Consider the following 15,848-nt stretch of genomic DNA (forward strand, 5'->3'; position numbering starts at 1 on the left):
GTTTCCAAATAGCTGATTTTTAGCAGGGAGTGCCAGCAATCGTAAGTTTGGTTTGTTTGTGTTTATTCCTCTCGTTGAAGCCAGAGCGTGGCTATGTAAGTAGCAGCAGGACAGCGTGCTTCACAAGAGGCAGGGGCTGACAAAGCAAATAGGTGCTCTGTTGGCTGAGGAGCGCCAACATGTCGAGTCATTCTGCCATCTTTTATGTGCGCTTCCGCGAAGCAAATCCCCACGGAGCAGCAGACGTGTTTGCAGAGCCCCACTGCAGGAAGGTGTGTTTGAACAAGGCTCTCTCTTTTCTTGTGCCAGAGCGATGCTTTCCAAGTTACCGTTTGCTTTTGCGTCCGCAGGGGAAGCTGCATGACCCCCAGCTAATGGGAATCATTCCAAGAATTGCACACGACATCTTTGATCACATCTATTCCATGGATGAAAACCTGGAGTTTCACATAAAGGTAATTTGGGATGACACGTTACGTAATGGGCCAGGTGAAAGAAAGCTGCGCTGGATGTGCGGCCTGCGTTCTTGGCATAGCATTTGCTGCAGAATTTTTCCTTTCTCCTTTTAGTGATTCAAACAACTGGTACTTTACCGAGGACATTTATAGGAAGCAATCCAATGCAATTAGTAGCCTTCAGAATTTTTTCTGAGTATATTTTCAAATCAGGTTTGCAAGGCCACTGATTGCCGTGTCTCTCACCACTGTTTGTAGGCTAGTCAGCAGGGTAGGAAAACATCACGAGAACGTGATTGTTTCACTGCAGCTTCTCCAGAGACTGTGCTACATCCCCTCTAGATATAACCACAAATACCACCCATCTGCATGGCGTTTGAGAGCGTACCAATATGTCGTTCCTGCCTCAAGGACACTGTGTCCCCTGTAGTGTGTGGGTTTGAAATGGAGGAGAGATGGTGTTAGGCATTTCTACCAGAGGATGTTCAGAAGTCATTTTTACAGATGGGCTCCTTAAGATGATGGACTTGGTTTCAGTTTGAACAGCTAATAGGATTTTTCCTGTCCCTGTTGTGATCCCAAACACACGCTCTCTCAAATCCTTTGAGTGACCTTTTAGTTCCTACTGTTCCTCTAGCTCCTGGGGAGCTCTCAGCCATGGGGAGGAATCTGCAACGCTCGCTCCATCTGGCAGCGTTGGGGTCCGGGTACAGCTTTCTTCTGAGTGGACAAGAATAAAATTACCCGGTAGATTGAAGGAAAAATGAATACTTCCCCACGTCTTCCCTCCCCTAAAACACATGAAATATGCCTAGATGGCTTCAGTAAAGTTAAGTAGCTGAGCACAGCTGGACTCTGAAAATACTTTCTTCTCCTGCTGTGACCAGGTGATGCTCCCTCAGAACGGGGTTCTCCTCCTCTGTCCCTCTCGTGCCTAAAGTTTAGAGGATGAGTACTTCTGGGCATGAATTTTTTGATAATCTAGCAGAGTATTTCTGGACCAGTTACTGATCTTCTGGAAGGACTAGGTCACTTTGTGCTGAGAGCTTTCACAGCAGCGCCTGTTCACATGCGTGCTCATGAAGTACAGACGGAAGAAGCAACCTTATGAAGTATGAATAAACCATCTAAATATTTTAACAGACCTTAGTTTGTAAAATATTGAGCTCCTTAAGAAGAGACACCTATGAATTTTCATGAAAATGGTTTCCGAAGGAGTGACACTGATTTCTTTTCATCATCCGTAAAACCCTCCTGTACCTATTGCTATTCTACATGATAGCATTTTGATACCGACAGATGGGGACCCCCTTGTACACGACACCAGGCATAGCAAATTCCTGTCCCAGCAGCAGATTATCATTTTATAAATCACATTCTGCCAGCACCGAACTGTTTCAGCGGTTTCCTATCATGGTTGACATCTGTGAATATTGTAACAGAAAAGCTGCCTAAGTAGCAGTGAGTGAGTGAGCGCTTATACAAGGAGCTGTCACTTAGAGGGAAGCACGTTCTGTCACTGGGAGCGAGAATGGAACCAGACTGTCACACTCTCTTAATAACTAAGCCAACTTTGAAAACTAATATAATTTTTTTTCTCCCTCTTTAATAGAGACTCATTTAGAACAGGGAAGGGAACTTAATATCTCCTGTGTACGCCGCTCGTCAGCAGTGTGTTAATAGGATAATAATAAGGCACGTGAGATGAATCTGGGTGAACCAGGTTGGTGAAACGAGTGGTCCAGGAGAGGGCTTTAAATGGGACACAGATGAAATAAATGCCCAAAATTGAAACACATCTTTATTTAGTAGTGATTGTCACGCAGGAAGATCAACTCATCAATTTTAAATATATCTATATCTATACGTGTAACTTATTTTTCACATGAGATGAAATGATATGTTGCTAGGTGGCTAGAATTTACTGATGCCTGGACTATAGCCGTTTAATATTGTAGTTAGCTAAATAATCCCTGGATAAATCTCAGTTCTGGTGCAGCTCAGCACCACCCCATAGCACATTTCTGTTTGCTTCTGTCGGAGTTGAATGCCCTTTTATGTAGATAGTCGTTCATTCATTCTCCCTCTCCTTAAACAATTTTTTTTTTTGAAGACAATTGTCTCTTCTTTGCTACAGAAAAGCTCGTTTTTCATTTGCTTTTTGAGACTTGGTTCAGGAAAGAACTTTTACAATATGCTTCATTGAAAAGTTTAATTTATTATATGTTACTTGGGCATGTGCTGCTGGTTTGTTAAACCACTGAACGTGCTGCGTGCTTTTGTGCTGGTGAACATCACTGTGCCTCTTGCACTTGTCAAACTGTACCCTCATAGCGATGTAGCTGTAGCAATACAATATTAGGTGGATTGCGCTGATTCTGTTCGATATTTATGTCAATTTTGCCTGCATCAAAAAATAATGAGGAAGTTTAGATTTTTCTGAAGCTTTTTTACGTCCTTTGCTGATGAATCATTGATAAATAGAGAAGGGTCGATCCCATGTCAATCATTTAAGAACACAAGTGCATTCATGAGCAAGATGTAATTCAAAGTATGTGGGAGATGGGTTTTATTTTTAGGTTGGTGCTTTTTATTTTGACATGTATTTAAGCATAGGTAGAAACATTTTTTAATTGGAATGTTTATGATTATTTAATTAGGTTTCCTACTTTGAGATTTATTTGGACAAAATAAGGGACCTACTTGATGGTAAGTTCTACATTTCTTATGTACTAAATGGTGTTTGGTTTGCTCTAGTGCTTTCTTTCCCCTTACATGTTGACTCAGTTTCTTTGCATGGCTTAAATTTAAGCTGTGTGACTGGGTTTCTGAAAGAGAATTCTGTAGTTTAAGTCGTCTGTTGTGAACCTACTCTGGCAGTGCAAGCTTGGTTGTAAATCAGTGAGTATGGAGATTTACAGAAGGGGCTATTTCTGAACCTTGCAAACCACCACTGGATTTTAGCGTACCCTGTATTGGGAATGCATATTCTCATAGTGAAACTGTAATTAAAATAATTTTTAATAGCATTTTTTTTTTAATTTAGGATACATTCAGTTCAATTTATTCCCCCACCTTTTTATTGGTGCTTTGCTTTGCTTCTTTTAGGAAGAGTTTTTTGGGAGATACCTCTGTCTCTTTTACAATTTCTGTGTGTGTGTGTGTGTGTGTGTGCCTTATGTTAATGAAAGTAATCTATGCTTTTTTAAATCAGACTGAAGACAGAGAAATGCATGCTAACAGTAACACAAACAGGAACATCTATTCAACTTTTTTTAAAATTCCAGTGAGATTTTTTGTTTCTTCTGAAATTTTTGTTGCTTTGAAGAAAACCAAATTGTTCTGTGTTGATTTAATTAATATAAGCCATAAACCAGAGGTCTGTTCCATAAGGTTATCTTCAAAGAAACAAGTATAAGATCTCCAGAAAAAGAAACAAGATTTGCATACAGAAATTGTGATAGTTGGTAAGGATTAGGAAACAACTATGCTCTTCATTTACAAATGTAATATATTCAAAATATTTGTGTTTGCCTGTCACGCGTGTAGCTGACACACATTACCTGTGGAATATTCCTCACGATCTCCATGTTTTTTTCTAGTGTCAAAGACAAACCTCGCTGTACATGAAGATAAAAACAGAGTTCCGTATGTTAAGGTACAGGGAAAATTTGATGCTCAGTTTTTCATTCTTTCTCAGATAACCAACGTATGCATTTATTTATGCACTTCCATTTGTATCCCGGTGTGTTTGCTGAGATGATTCAACTGACGTTCAGTCTTGAATGCTCAAGTAGCATTAGACCCTGAATTTAAACAGTTTCCTGAAATATTAATGGGCTTGAATCATTTGTTTGCTTTATTTTACTGACTTCAAACATTTACAATTTGTTACAGTGGTGTTAAATTTTAAACATTCCTATTCCCACTTCTTGTTGGGTACGAAAGAGAACATCTTGAAGAATTTTTTGTTTAATGCTTTGTTGCATAAGTGCTGTGGTCTTGCAGTATTTCAGAACAGGTTTGTTGGGCTAGGAATTCACGTAAATTGCTTTATGACTTCTGTGACCTCACTTCAGTGTCATATACTTGTTGTGAACATACGTGAGCCCTAATAAAATACATATAATATTGTTCTGGTTATTCTGACCCTGGGGAGGAAAAAAAAAAAAAAAGTAAAATAATTCCCTCACTAATGTGTTGCAGTAATGCAGAGAAAGAGGACTCTTTGTCTTATCTTGTAGAGTGAGAGAGAAAAACTATTTTGGGTATGTGATCTAACCCAAATTAGTAATAGGAATATGTTCTGTATAATTCCGTGTGTGCTAAGCATAGAAGCTCTCTTCTGATGCATGTTAGGATTTGACTGGGTATTGAATTTTGTGAAAAAATACTCTCTCAAGCTATCCTATCAACTCCTCCTGAGAGTCATACAAAGGCAGATCTTGGTCCATGGCCTTGCTAATGATCATATGGGACGTTGATGATTCTTTTGCTTATCCATCCGTGCTAAACGTTCTTCTTGACAGCATTTGAGTACCAGTATGCTTCTAAACTCTTCTGTGTTTGATTTGCATATTTCCAGGGTTGTACAGAAAGATTTGTATCTAGTCCTGAAGAGGTTTTGGATGTGATAGACGAAGGGAAAGCTAACCGCCATGTCGCTGTTACAAGTAGGTATTCTAGGGGCGCTTCCCTGCCTGTAAGGTCTGGGTGGTTGTCGCTTCCTAGTGGTACACCGATTCCTAGTGGTCACAAAGTAGGCTGAGTTATTTATGTGAATGATCTAATGGTGCACAGCTTTTAACATTTTAGAATTAATAGAATTGTTCTTTTTTTTACAGTTTTACTGATTACAGTAACATTTGCTAGAACTCCTGAATTTAACATACAGCATTACATAGTATCTGTATACAAAAAAAGCCAAAATACCCCTTGTTGCTTGCAGTGTAGATACTTCAAAACTACAAATAAGTGAGCATGTGTGTATATGTTCTTTGTGCTACAAGTCAAATCTCAGAGCAGTTCATTGGTCAAAACAGAAGGCAAAGACTGCAGAGCAACCACTTTTGTTCCAGAATAAGCTCCTATGCTCTGTGTTTTATCAGTGTTGGTCTGTTTAACTCTGGTGACTTAACTCTGGTGAGGCAACAACTTGGACAGAGTTCCCATGATGGAAAAATTAACAAATCTTCCTAAATGGAAAATAGTCACTTCAACCTGTCCCAAGTTTGTTGATATTCTGTGTTACATGCAAGCTGGTAGCATTGCAGTGATGAAAAAAAGGACAGGTATCTTTTGGCTTGTTTCCCAATTAATCCTTTAAGATGTCTTTGATCAAATCAGTGAGATTATGGTAACAGGAGTAGAGTTTATGGTAATTTATGGTAATAGAAAATACAGAGGAGAAGGTGATTGATTTACTGATTCTTAATGTTTTGGTTTTGCTCCTTTACGAAAACTTCAAGCATAACCTAGAAGAAGCAGAAGCTGCAGTTGTAGCTGCCTGTGTTCTACCTGTGCCTGGGAGGAGGATTTTTTTTCTTACATAAGCAATAAAATCACTCTGAAATTCTAATTTGAATAGTATGTTTTTTGCTGAAAACTTTTGCTAAAAAGTTGGGAAACCTCCTCACACAATTGTACTGAAACCGGCCCAGCTTCTTTTTATTGCTTTGTAATTCTCTCTTTTTTTTTTTTTTTAGCTCAGCTTAAAATTCTTTCTCTGTCCAGAATGCTGAATACACATTCTTATCACAGCTCTGCATCTAAATAGCATCTATTATATCACATGGGGTTTTGTGTGTATGCACACTGTATACTCATGAAGAAGCACAAAGGAGAGAGCCTTTATTTCTTTCTGTATCTGTGAAATGCTATTTTGTTATTCTTACTATTATAATTTTTTAATACTATTTCTGGAAAAAAATAAACTATTTCTTTAAAAAGAGAAAGGGGAGGGGAAAACAAAAAAAACCTCTTTTTCCAAGGCTGTCATTTATCACGAATCTGGTTAATTTAGGTCATGACAGGAGAACTAAGAGCTCATTCCATGGTCCATGGGTGATAGCTGCAGCTCTTGGTGTAGACACTTCTGTCCAGGTCTGGACTTTCCAGTGAATGGACTCTTATTTTGGAGTTTGTTAGCCACAGGCTAGCACTGATATATAATTGCCTGTCAGATTTTAATGTCACTTACACGATACTTTTAAAATGTGATTCCTGTGCAGATATGAACGAACACAGCTCTAGAAGTCACAGTATCTTCCTTATTAACATTAAACAAGAGAATGTGGAAACTGAGAAGAAACTCAGTGGAAAACTTTACCTGGTAGACTTGGCTGGAAGTGAGAAGGTAATCTGTCTTGTGCTCAGAGATACGAGTGGGATCACTAAACTGACCATGGGAATCTGGTTCAGTGCAGAACTGTCGTATCTTGAATGTTAAAATTAGTATGCCAATCCTATTTTTCTCTAATGTGGGATGCATAAAAGGAACAGATCAGAATTGTTTATTGGTAAGAAATGGAAAGAAAAACACCAAAAACAAACAACAACAACAAAAAGGCAAAAATCTGCAATATTTTTTCATTTATTGGGAGTGGGGGGGGTGGGGGGAAGTAGAAAGAGAAGGGAAATAAAAGACTGTGGTGCTCTAAAGGAGTGCTCTTCCCACAATATGAGGCTTCTCAGCTGAGCCACCTTGAGCTCCAGTTTGTGAACCAGCAAACCTCGCGTGTGAGCATGATGATGCTTTTTCTACCCTGACATTCTCGGTTCATGCAAGCAAACTAAAAAGCCAAAATACTTTTTTTGTGTGTGTGTGTGTGGTGTATGCAGTGCTACCGAGAGTGCCCTGAGAATGTAGCTGTGGTGTCATTTGCAAGTCCCCCCTGTATGGATGGTCTGGTCTAGAAAGTGGTCCCCAAGTGCCCTCAGCAGCTTTTCCCTCACCAAAGTAAGGGTGAACTTGACCTTACACTGGAAGAAAGGCAGACGTATCGCAGGCTTCCGATACCAAAGTGCATATAAAATCTTCTTCATGCCAAGGATAAGCTTGCTGTGTTGTTCTTCCAGGAGCATCTTTAATTGTTGCACTACCTCCACCTGCGTTGTAGCCGTATTTGTATGGACTTGTGGTAGTTAAGCGTGACTGTTGCTCACTCTCTTTGGTAGGTCAGCAAAACTGGAGCGGAGGGCGCTGTTCTCGATGAAGCTAAAAATATCAATAAGTCTTTGTCTGCTCTAGGCAATGTGATATCTGCCTTGGCAGAAGGAACTGTAAGTAATCCTGTTTTGTGCTGTTTCGGAATAACTTTTTATTTATCTTTCTTTATCGTGCACATTAAAAATAAGCTAATGTTTTGATTCAGAAAGAAGAAAATATTAGCTTTCCAACCATAAACCAAAAATGCTTTTAGTGTTCTACCAAAGATAAGAGACTAATTGTCAGCGATGTCACTTGAGTGGTTATCCAGTGCAATACATCTTGGCACAACCAAAACTATTGCACTTCAGAACTGTGTGCTTCAAAGCCCACAAAGCCTGTCCTTGTTGACTCATGTTCTCTGTTATTTGTGTATCACTATTTCAAAAATTGTTCATCTATCTTATTTGTATTTTGATTAGAAAACTCATGTTCCATACCGAGACAGCAAAATGACCCGAATACTTCAGGATTCCCTAGGTGGCAACTGCAGAACCACCATCGTTATATGCTGTTCTCCTTCTATTTTCAATGAAGCAGAAACGAAGTCGACCCTAATGTTTGGACAACGGTGAGTCCTGCTTGGCATTAAGATAGATAACACTTACATGAGCTCTTCCATATGTTCTGAAGTAGATGTGCCGAGGGGTTTAGATGGGAAGGCATTTTTAAATATGGAGGTTATGGTTTCTGGAGTTGTTCAAAAAATAGTGGCGGAGAGCTTGAGGAAACGGTCTCTTTATTCTCTATGGTACCAGAAAAATAAATGTTAATGTTGGCCAACAACTGCACTACTTCGAAGCTCTGGTAATTTCTCATGCAGAAAGTACAAAGTGTTTTAGTAGTCCTTTGAAGTTTTGTGGGGAAGATAATGGTAATGGGCAGTTTTCTGCGGGCTAGCTTTATCTGGTAGTGCTCTTGATGCTTTTAAGATGTGTCTTCTCTTTGAACAGCATCTCAACGATTATTGTTATGGTTCCAAAAAACAATAATTTTAAACGTTAATTAAGAAAAAATGAAAAATGTGGACTCAGTGTACTGTTGACAATTTTGATAGATTACTGTCATAGCTGTCAGACATTTTTATTTGTTTGGAGCTTCTCAACAATTTATTAACAAGTCTTCAGGAGCAAGCAAGGATAAAGTAAATGTGGAAGTGGTCAGAGAGAATTTCTCTTTTGTGTGTATTCATTGGCAATAGTCACATGAAACAAATCTGGCAAGGTTGCAAAAATAGGTCAGGCTCGTTTCGTAATTACTGCTTTTATTGTAATGGATGAGAACTCTGATACTTCGGAAAATCACTCACTTTGTTTTGTATGCGTTTATTTGTATAAGAGCAGAAAGAAAAAATACTAGCAATTTATGATCGTTTGAGATTATTTGTTTAACAGCTTGTACAATACTTCAATTTGTCTTTGAAAGTAGGTTCTGTTTTCCACTTGGCATAATTTTTGCATTTAAAATCAACACTGTTTTAGAGCATTTTATATTGGAAAGTAAAATCATGCATAAAAGATTGATCTGACAATCTTCTATTAGCTCATTGCCCCACTTTTAGCCTTTAATATGAGCTTTTCCTTAGATTTTAGCAGAGGAAGATGATTCATTTAGTGCGTTCACGTAAGAGCACATAAAAATACAGGATGGGCCGTGAAGGGCAAACAGGTGCAGCTGGGTGTAGCCCCTCTTAATGGACACTTGTGAGGATTAGGGATGATGCTGCAGGTTAAGGCTGGAGGGCAGTTCTGCAATGCTGTCCCAGTCTGGCATTGCCAGAAACGGTGCTAACTTGTCAGCTGCTGCTAGGATTTGTGGAAGGCAGGGTAGGACCCATGCGCTGCAAGTTAGGTAGCTGTAGAAGGCATGAATTCCTCTCAGCTCTGCTTCCTATGGCATGTAATGAAATATGAAGTGTTAACAACTCCGAAATATAATGAGTTGCAGTTCTTGGTGGTGGTGAAAGTTTAAATATTTTGATGGTTCGCAGTTTAAACCTCCACATGTACAATTTTCTGACTTCAGATGATTTCAGACAAGTGTGAATCTTGCACCTCGGTAAAACTAAAGAGTAGTCCCAAAGTTCCTGCTAATTCCTTCTGGATAAGTGTAATTAAGTAGCTGAAGTGGCATTTCATTTTCAATCAACTTGTAGATACTGTGTCAGGTTTCAGTCTGCTGCCTGTTTTGTTGAACTCTGTCTGCGGGTATAGTTTGGAAGTAAAAAGAAAGGTGAGCGGTAAAATGTCACAGTTCAGAGTAAGGGGATTAAAGGGTTGCATAGCATGTTGTTGTGTGTTTGTTTTTTTAAATCTCTACGTTCATGAAGGGGCTTGCTTTTGGTCTGTAATGGATAACCATGCTCCAGGACCTCTGGGAACTTGTACGCGTGGGTACGTAAGGAAGTGTGTGTAGGGGAAGTCCAGCTTCCATCTTATTTCAGCTTACATTTCTCTTGGTTTCATTTCTCTTTTCAGTAATCAGTAAAACTTGCCTTTCTCTTCAGAAGGCAGAATGATTTTCAGACTCACTCTGTACACCTTGAATATCAGAGCTGTGACTGACGTGACTGCTGAAAGCAGCATGGGGAATTTACCGGCTAAATGAGCTGTCCATCAAACTTGAAGCAACCATGAAACTAGAATACAGTCGCATGCTAGATAGTTAACGCTCAGCTAGGAGAAGAGGAAGGGTTTTGTCTTTTTAATCCATAAAATATTCCTTATTGTGGACTAGGATGTCAGCCGAAGGAGCTGGGAAGACAGTTAAATTCTTTGTGAGAGTGGTTGGCTGGGATTTAATGTGGCGGTCTTTGTTTTTTTTTTTTCCTTGCTTAAAAGCTATGGAGTTGTGCTGAAACAGGAGGTCCTGGGGAGCATTTAACTGCAAGGAAGGAACTGCAAAGAGGAGGACTGCTGCTTTGCTAGACCTGCAGAGTAGCACGCATACTACACAAACACAGTGGTGTTTGTCAGCACTTGAATAAGAATATTGCTGTCTGTGGGAAACGGTTTCATTTACGGGCTTCTTGGCTGTGGTGTTTCATTTTTCTGATGTGACACTGTTAAGGGCTGAATAACACAAAGGAAAGGTATATGACTCACGGCTGATTGCTTGTTCCTCCATTTTTCCTAGCAGTGAAGAAATGTCACCATTGAAATAAGTGTCAGGAGTAAAATTCATCTTCACGGGCCCAGTTGTGCTAATCAATAAGTGCTTCTCTATTAGTAATGACTCAGTGTCTTCTTTCTGCTCCGTCTTTTTTGTGTTTTTATATTTTTTTTAATTGTATTTGCTAGTAGATGCTTCATCCATCGTTAGTGTAATGCAGGTGATAAATTTTATGGTGTGGCATTTTTCCCCCACTGCAGTTAAAGGAGTGGAAACCTGAGCCATGCTTTTAGCAGAACAACATGAGACAATTATGGAAAAGCTACCCATTAGGCGTCTGCATCTTCTAAAATACAGGGTTATTTTTAAGTTCTTCTAAGGTAATAAAACTTCTGCATAGCACATAGTGCAAGTCACTGGACTATGAGGCACACGTATGGAAGTGCTTCCCTGCTGCCAAAAGAAAGGTTTGGGATTTTAAGTAATTGGCCGTATTTAGAAGATGTTTTACATTCATTAAGTAGAGCTGCAAAGAAAATAAAGACCAGCTGCCCTCCCCAAGGGAGAGTCAGTGTATCTCTAGCTGATACTTAGAGGTTGTCCCGTGTGTTGGCATTTCAGCTTCCATTTTACAACCTGGTAGTGGGTTTGTCTGTTACCCCATTAATTAAAGAGAGACTCAGTCTCTGTTGTGCTTGATAACACTGATTCGTTTTGGAGACACTCAGGGTCCGAGCAGTGAGGAGCAAAGATCTGAAGTTTTCTTAATTCACGCCTATTTGTTGTTTTTTTTTCCCCCTTTTGAAAGTGGTTTTGCTAGGGGAGATGCTCTGCATTTTTTTCTGCTTGTCCTGCATTTGCTAGTGCCATTGTTTGTGTTCAGCTGGAGCTAAGCAGTTTCACAGCGGTGAGTGGTGGCGATTGTTCGAAGGGTTTAGGTTTGGGGATTTTTGCCTAGTGTTGCAGTAACCAGTGTTACTGCTCACAGCAGCAGAGGGATGAGCTCCAGCTCCCCGCTGCCAGCCTTCCAGCCAAGCCATAGCCCGGTTCCCCAGTGGTGACCAGTGGCTCTCCTCTCCTCCCCTCCTCCCAACCCCAAAATGCACTTAAAAATGCTGATAGGCTTTCAAGAAGGATAAGTTTCCATATCTCCACTTTACTGTGTCGGCACCATGTAATGCCTAAAATACAGCTCAGTTGTGGTGACAGAGTTTAAGGGACAGCCGGGACGAGCCTGTGGTCAGATGCTTGGAGGGATACCGAGCAATTCATCCCAGAAGGAGCTGAAAATAATGAGGTGACACCTTACTTAGCAGAGCAGTAATGACAGGACTTGGTTTTGTCCTTAATCTAAGAACCGTTTTCAGAGCTTTTCCTCTCGGAAGAAATCTAAAGAGGCAGATCCATGCCCAACTGGAGGCTGCTGGATTTTGAGGCACAAAGATTTCTCCTGAGGCTTCAAGGTAGTAATACTGCTGAGGTTCTGAGAGAAGATTGAATTGTGACACTGCATTTCAGGAAATAAATTGCAAATGTTTAGACGGTTCCCTTTGTGTAATAGAAAAATTTCTGAATCTCTACCGTTGCATTGAGAGACAAGTTGCAAAGCAGCTGACACCTGTGTTTGTTACCCAGAGCCAAGACTATTAAGAACACAGTCTCTGTGAATCTGGAGCTGACTGCAGAGGAGTGGAAGAAAAAGTACGAGAAGGAAAAAGACAAAAACAAGAGTCTAAAGAACGTTATCCAGCATCTGGAGCTGGAACTGAACAGGTGGAGAAATGGTAAGTACGGAAAATAGGAATGGGTGTCAGTCTTCGTAGTTTTAAGCTACATGTCGTTACATCTTGCCTTAAATCACGATAGTCATACTAATTCTAAACTCGCTGTTCAGAGTTGTAGTTCACTTTCGTGTTTGTGAGGTGTATTGAGGAAGCAGAGCATGTTCCCATACTTGTGGTGGAGAAGCCAGACAAATCCTTTGTTATTTCAGAACTGCCCAGTGACCACGTGGGTGCTCAGTTTGTGCTGGGGCTCTCCAGTGTTCTGTAGAGCAGAAGAGGCCACATGATTTAACACTAATCCAGCAGCTCGTACCAAAAGCCTTCCTAAACTTACAGCAGGGAAATTTTTACTAGAAAAATCTACGTTCCAAGACTAATACTCGTCATTGCCTATATTTATGTAATGTGTGAGAGTTATCTAACTGATAGCATTTTCACAGCATCCAAAACCCATGACCTTTGATCCAAAACCCTATCACCTTTGACCACAAAGTGGACCGTTGCTGGCCACAGATTTGTCCATCCCAGTTATTGCCCTCAGCATCTGCTCATGGGCTTCTCTTTTTTTTTCTTTTTCTCCACCCAGTGAATAATAATAGTAACTGAAGGGTAAAGAAAGCCAAAACCAGGGAAGGCAGCAACAGACATTTTCAGAACTCAACTTTTTATATGCACCAAGCTGGCATGCTGTCAGATGCAGAGAATACAGACAAGCATTGATAATTCTAATAATGATAGTAATATTAAATTAATAAGGAAAAGATAAAATTTCATTTTTTACAAAGAACTGTGTGCTCAGGCAAGAGAATAAGTTCCATTGTGCTTCAAGGTAAGTAAAATTTATATTTCTTTATATAATTGAGTATAATATTAGAATAAGTAGTCCTCTGGTACAGTGTTTAGGTGTGTTGTTGGTTAGAAGAATCACCAGTTGTCTCCTTCTGTGTCTTCTAAGTGAAATTTATGTGAGAACAGCTAATTTTTTGCTTAGCAACATAGGGAACTGCTGTTCAGGTTAAGTTACAAGATTAAGTTCCAGTTGCTAAGGAGGAAGCATGTTTTCATGCATAACGTACCAGTTACATTTTTTTGTATAATCTGGAGCTCTTAACAAATATTTTGAGTAAACTATCCTTCCTTTTAATTTTAAAAGTGGGAAAAGGAAGAGAAACTAAACCAAACCAAAACCTGATCCCCAGTAAGCAACAAACGAACAAATATCCCCCTCTAGAACCCGAGCAAACCAAGCCTGCACCCGTCTTGCACCCTGAAATTCCAACAAACCCACAACAGTGAAGTGCTGCTTCTCTGCAGTCATTTTTATTTTCTAAAGTTTTTGGCATCCAGATCCTGTGTGTTGATGCTTCTAGCAGTAACTCTGGCAAACACGAGGCACATGAAGTGGGAACAAATCTGCGATTTAATTAGTAGGCATAAATTGTCTTGCAACAGTCAAGTCTGGTTTTGAACATCATGGGTGAAATCCCTCCATACGTAACAGATAATACCTGACCTTTAAGGGTGCAGAAATAGTTTCCTTCTTTCAGCTCCCGGTGCTGTTTACTTGCCTTTTGTATCAGCTACTTACCTAGTGATTGCTTTCTGCATCTTCCTCTGGAGGCTCGGACCACTTTAGCACAGGGAATACTTCCCTTATCTGCATAGTAAAATTGCTATGGAGACGGTGGGTCTGCTGGTGGTGTGGAGGAGCTCTGGGAATTTATGGCACTTTCATGTTCCGCGTTTCAGTCTGTGTTTGCTAAATGCGGCTTCTGTAATTTCCTTCCCATCCTAGAAACATTTTGGTAGAAAAACTTGTACAGGGCCATCTAATATGCTGTTTAAACAGCCCTTAATAAAACGTTGTCTCTGTTGTTTTGTCTAAATATGCACACCACCTCTGCCCCTACATCTGCCCTGCTTTTCTCGGTGGCGTTACCAAGTGATACATTAAATGCATTCAAAATACTATTGATCTCTTGTCTGACCTTCTGCAATAGCATGGTTTGGAAGGAGACTCTGTCAACTGAGGCTCTTTCCAAAGGAAATTGTAGCAAAAACTACATCAAATACAAGATAGATGCATAAATATTCCACTGGCGTAGCTTGGTCTAGAAATGCAGCAAATAAAAGGGCAGGTCCCCTGCCCTGCTCTGCTCAGGTGAAATGCAGCAATGAACAATCAATTCCCATTTTTCTCACTGATAAGGTAAAATATCATCGAGTCATTAGCAACAGAGCAAAAATATTTTGGGTGTAGTACTTTCAGGGAGTTCATGGTGTTTGATTCCAAGTGAAGTTTTTTCAGGCTTTAAACTTGAAAAAAACATCTGAGTTTGTTGGTCATGCTGCTTCACACCGTTTTGTTTTACTTTGAGGTCTGGATTAGCCTGCCTTTTTGCTTTTTGATATATTTGTCCTGCTTACTTGTTTCCCTGCCAGTGAGATAAATAGTGCCCGCACTGCTTTGGCAAGAAGAATGGTTGGTAAAGCTTTATGGGATTAAATATTACAGCTTTTTATCGAAATGGGAAAAACTCTGTGCAGAAGGGTCGAACATAACCTCCCCACACCTTGAACAATGCATTCAGCAGCGAACAGTCTCTCAGCAGGCTAATGAATGCCGATTCAATTTCTGGCCTGAGCAGTTTGCCTGTCCCTCTTCACTCGACTGCAGCAGCCTTGTAATTGGAGCGCACGTACGTTGTCGGAGAGAATATTCCTTGGAGAAAAGTAGTTTGCAAGAAAACATGTAGGGATAGCATCCTATCTGCTGGGTATAGGCAGCAGCTGAAAATTGGCCTGTGCTGTTTAATTTTAGCTGTGACAAGGGAGAAGGTGAATATTGTTTTAAATGCAGCTGGCTTGCTTGTCGTCCTGGTGCTTTAGAGGTTCATTTGGCAGGGGGAGAGTTGATAAGGCGGTTGGAAATCTGGTAGGAAGGGACATTTGATTGCCTCTAGGCTTTAGGCTGAAAGTCCGATTTTTCTTCCTCCTTATTTACACTTGTGTTAATCCATGGAGCTGATCCCGTCTACAGAGGGCTTGAGTGCAGGTGGAGTCAGGAGGTCAGCCTGTCTGCATTTTGTCTGTTTGTCCAGCCGTGGGGCTGTCTGGCCATCTTTGCCACCCCATTTATGCCTCTCACCTTTATCCGTGGCCACTGCCCACCCTGTGGCGGCTGGCAGGGCTGTCATGGGCCCCCCTTGGCTTTGCTGGGTGCCCCTCAGCAGCTGCACGGGACCAGCCTGGGATGTCCGTGGCTTTGGGCTCCCCTCTCCTTTGCCCTGA

The 15,848-nt window shown here is 40.5% G+C and overlaps 1 protein-coding gene across 2 annotated transcripts in view; it reads left to right on the plus strand.

Moving 5' to 3' along the window:
• KIF5C (kinesin family member 5C) overlaps positions 1-15,848 on the plus strand; it is a 69,917-nt gene that overhangs the window by 22,050 nt on the left and 32,019 nt on the right. For both annotated transcript variants that reach the window (XM_048080980.2, XM_048080981.2), the window contains exons 4-11: positions 351-455; positions 3,116-3,164; positions 4,058-4,113; positions 5,041-5,128; positions 6,686-6,810; positions 7,632-7,736; positions 8,085-8,233; positions 12,409-12,557. In XM_048080980.2, the coding sequence (XP_047936937.1) occupies positions 351-455; positions 3,116-3,164; positions 4,058-4,113; positions 5,041-5,128; positions 6,686-6,810; positions 7,632-7,736; positions 8,085-8,233; positions 12,409-12,557 (826 nt within the window). The remainder of the gene's footprint in view (positions 1-350; positions 456-3,115; positions 3,165-4,057; positions 4,114-5,040; positions 5,129-6,685; positions 6,811-7,631; positions 7,737-8,084; positions 8,234-12,408; positions 12,558-15,848) is intronic.

Source organism: Anser cygnoides, chromosome 6 (genome assembly GCF_040182565.1).
Source record: "Anser cygnoides isolate HZ-2024a breed goose chromosome 6, Taihu_goose_T2T_genome, whole genome shotgun sequence".
NCBI classification, from domain to species: Eukaryota; Metazoa; Chordata; class Aves; order Anseriformes; family Anatidae; genus Anser; species Anser cygnoides.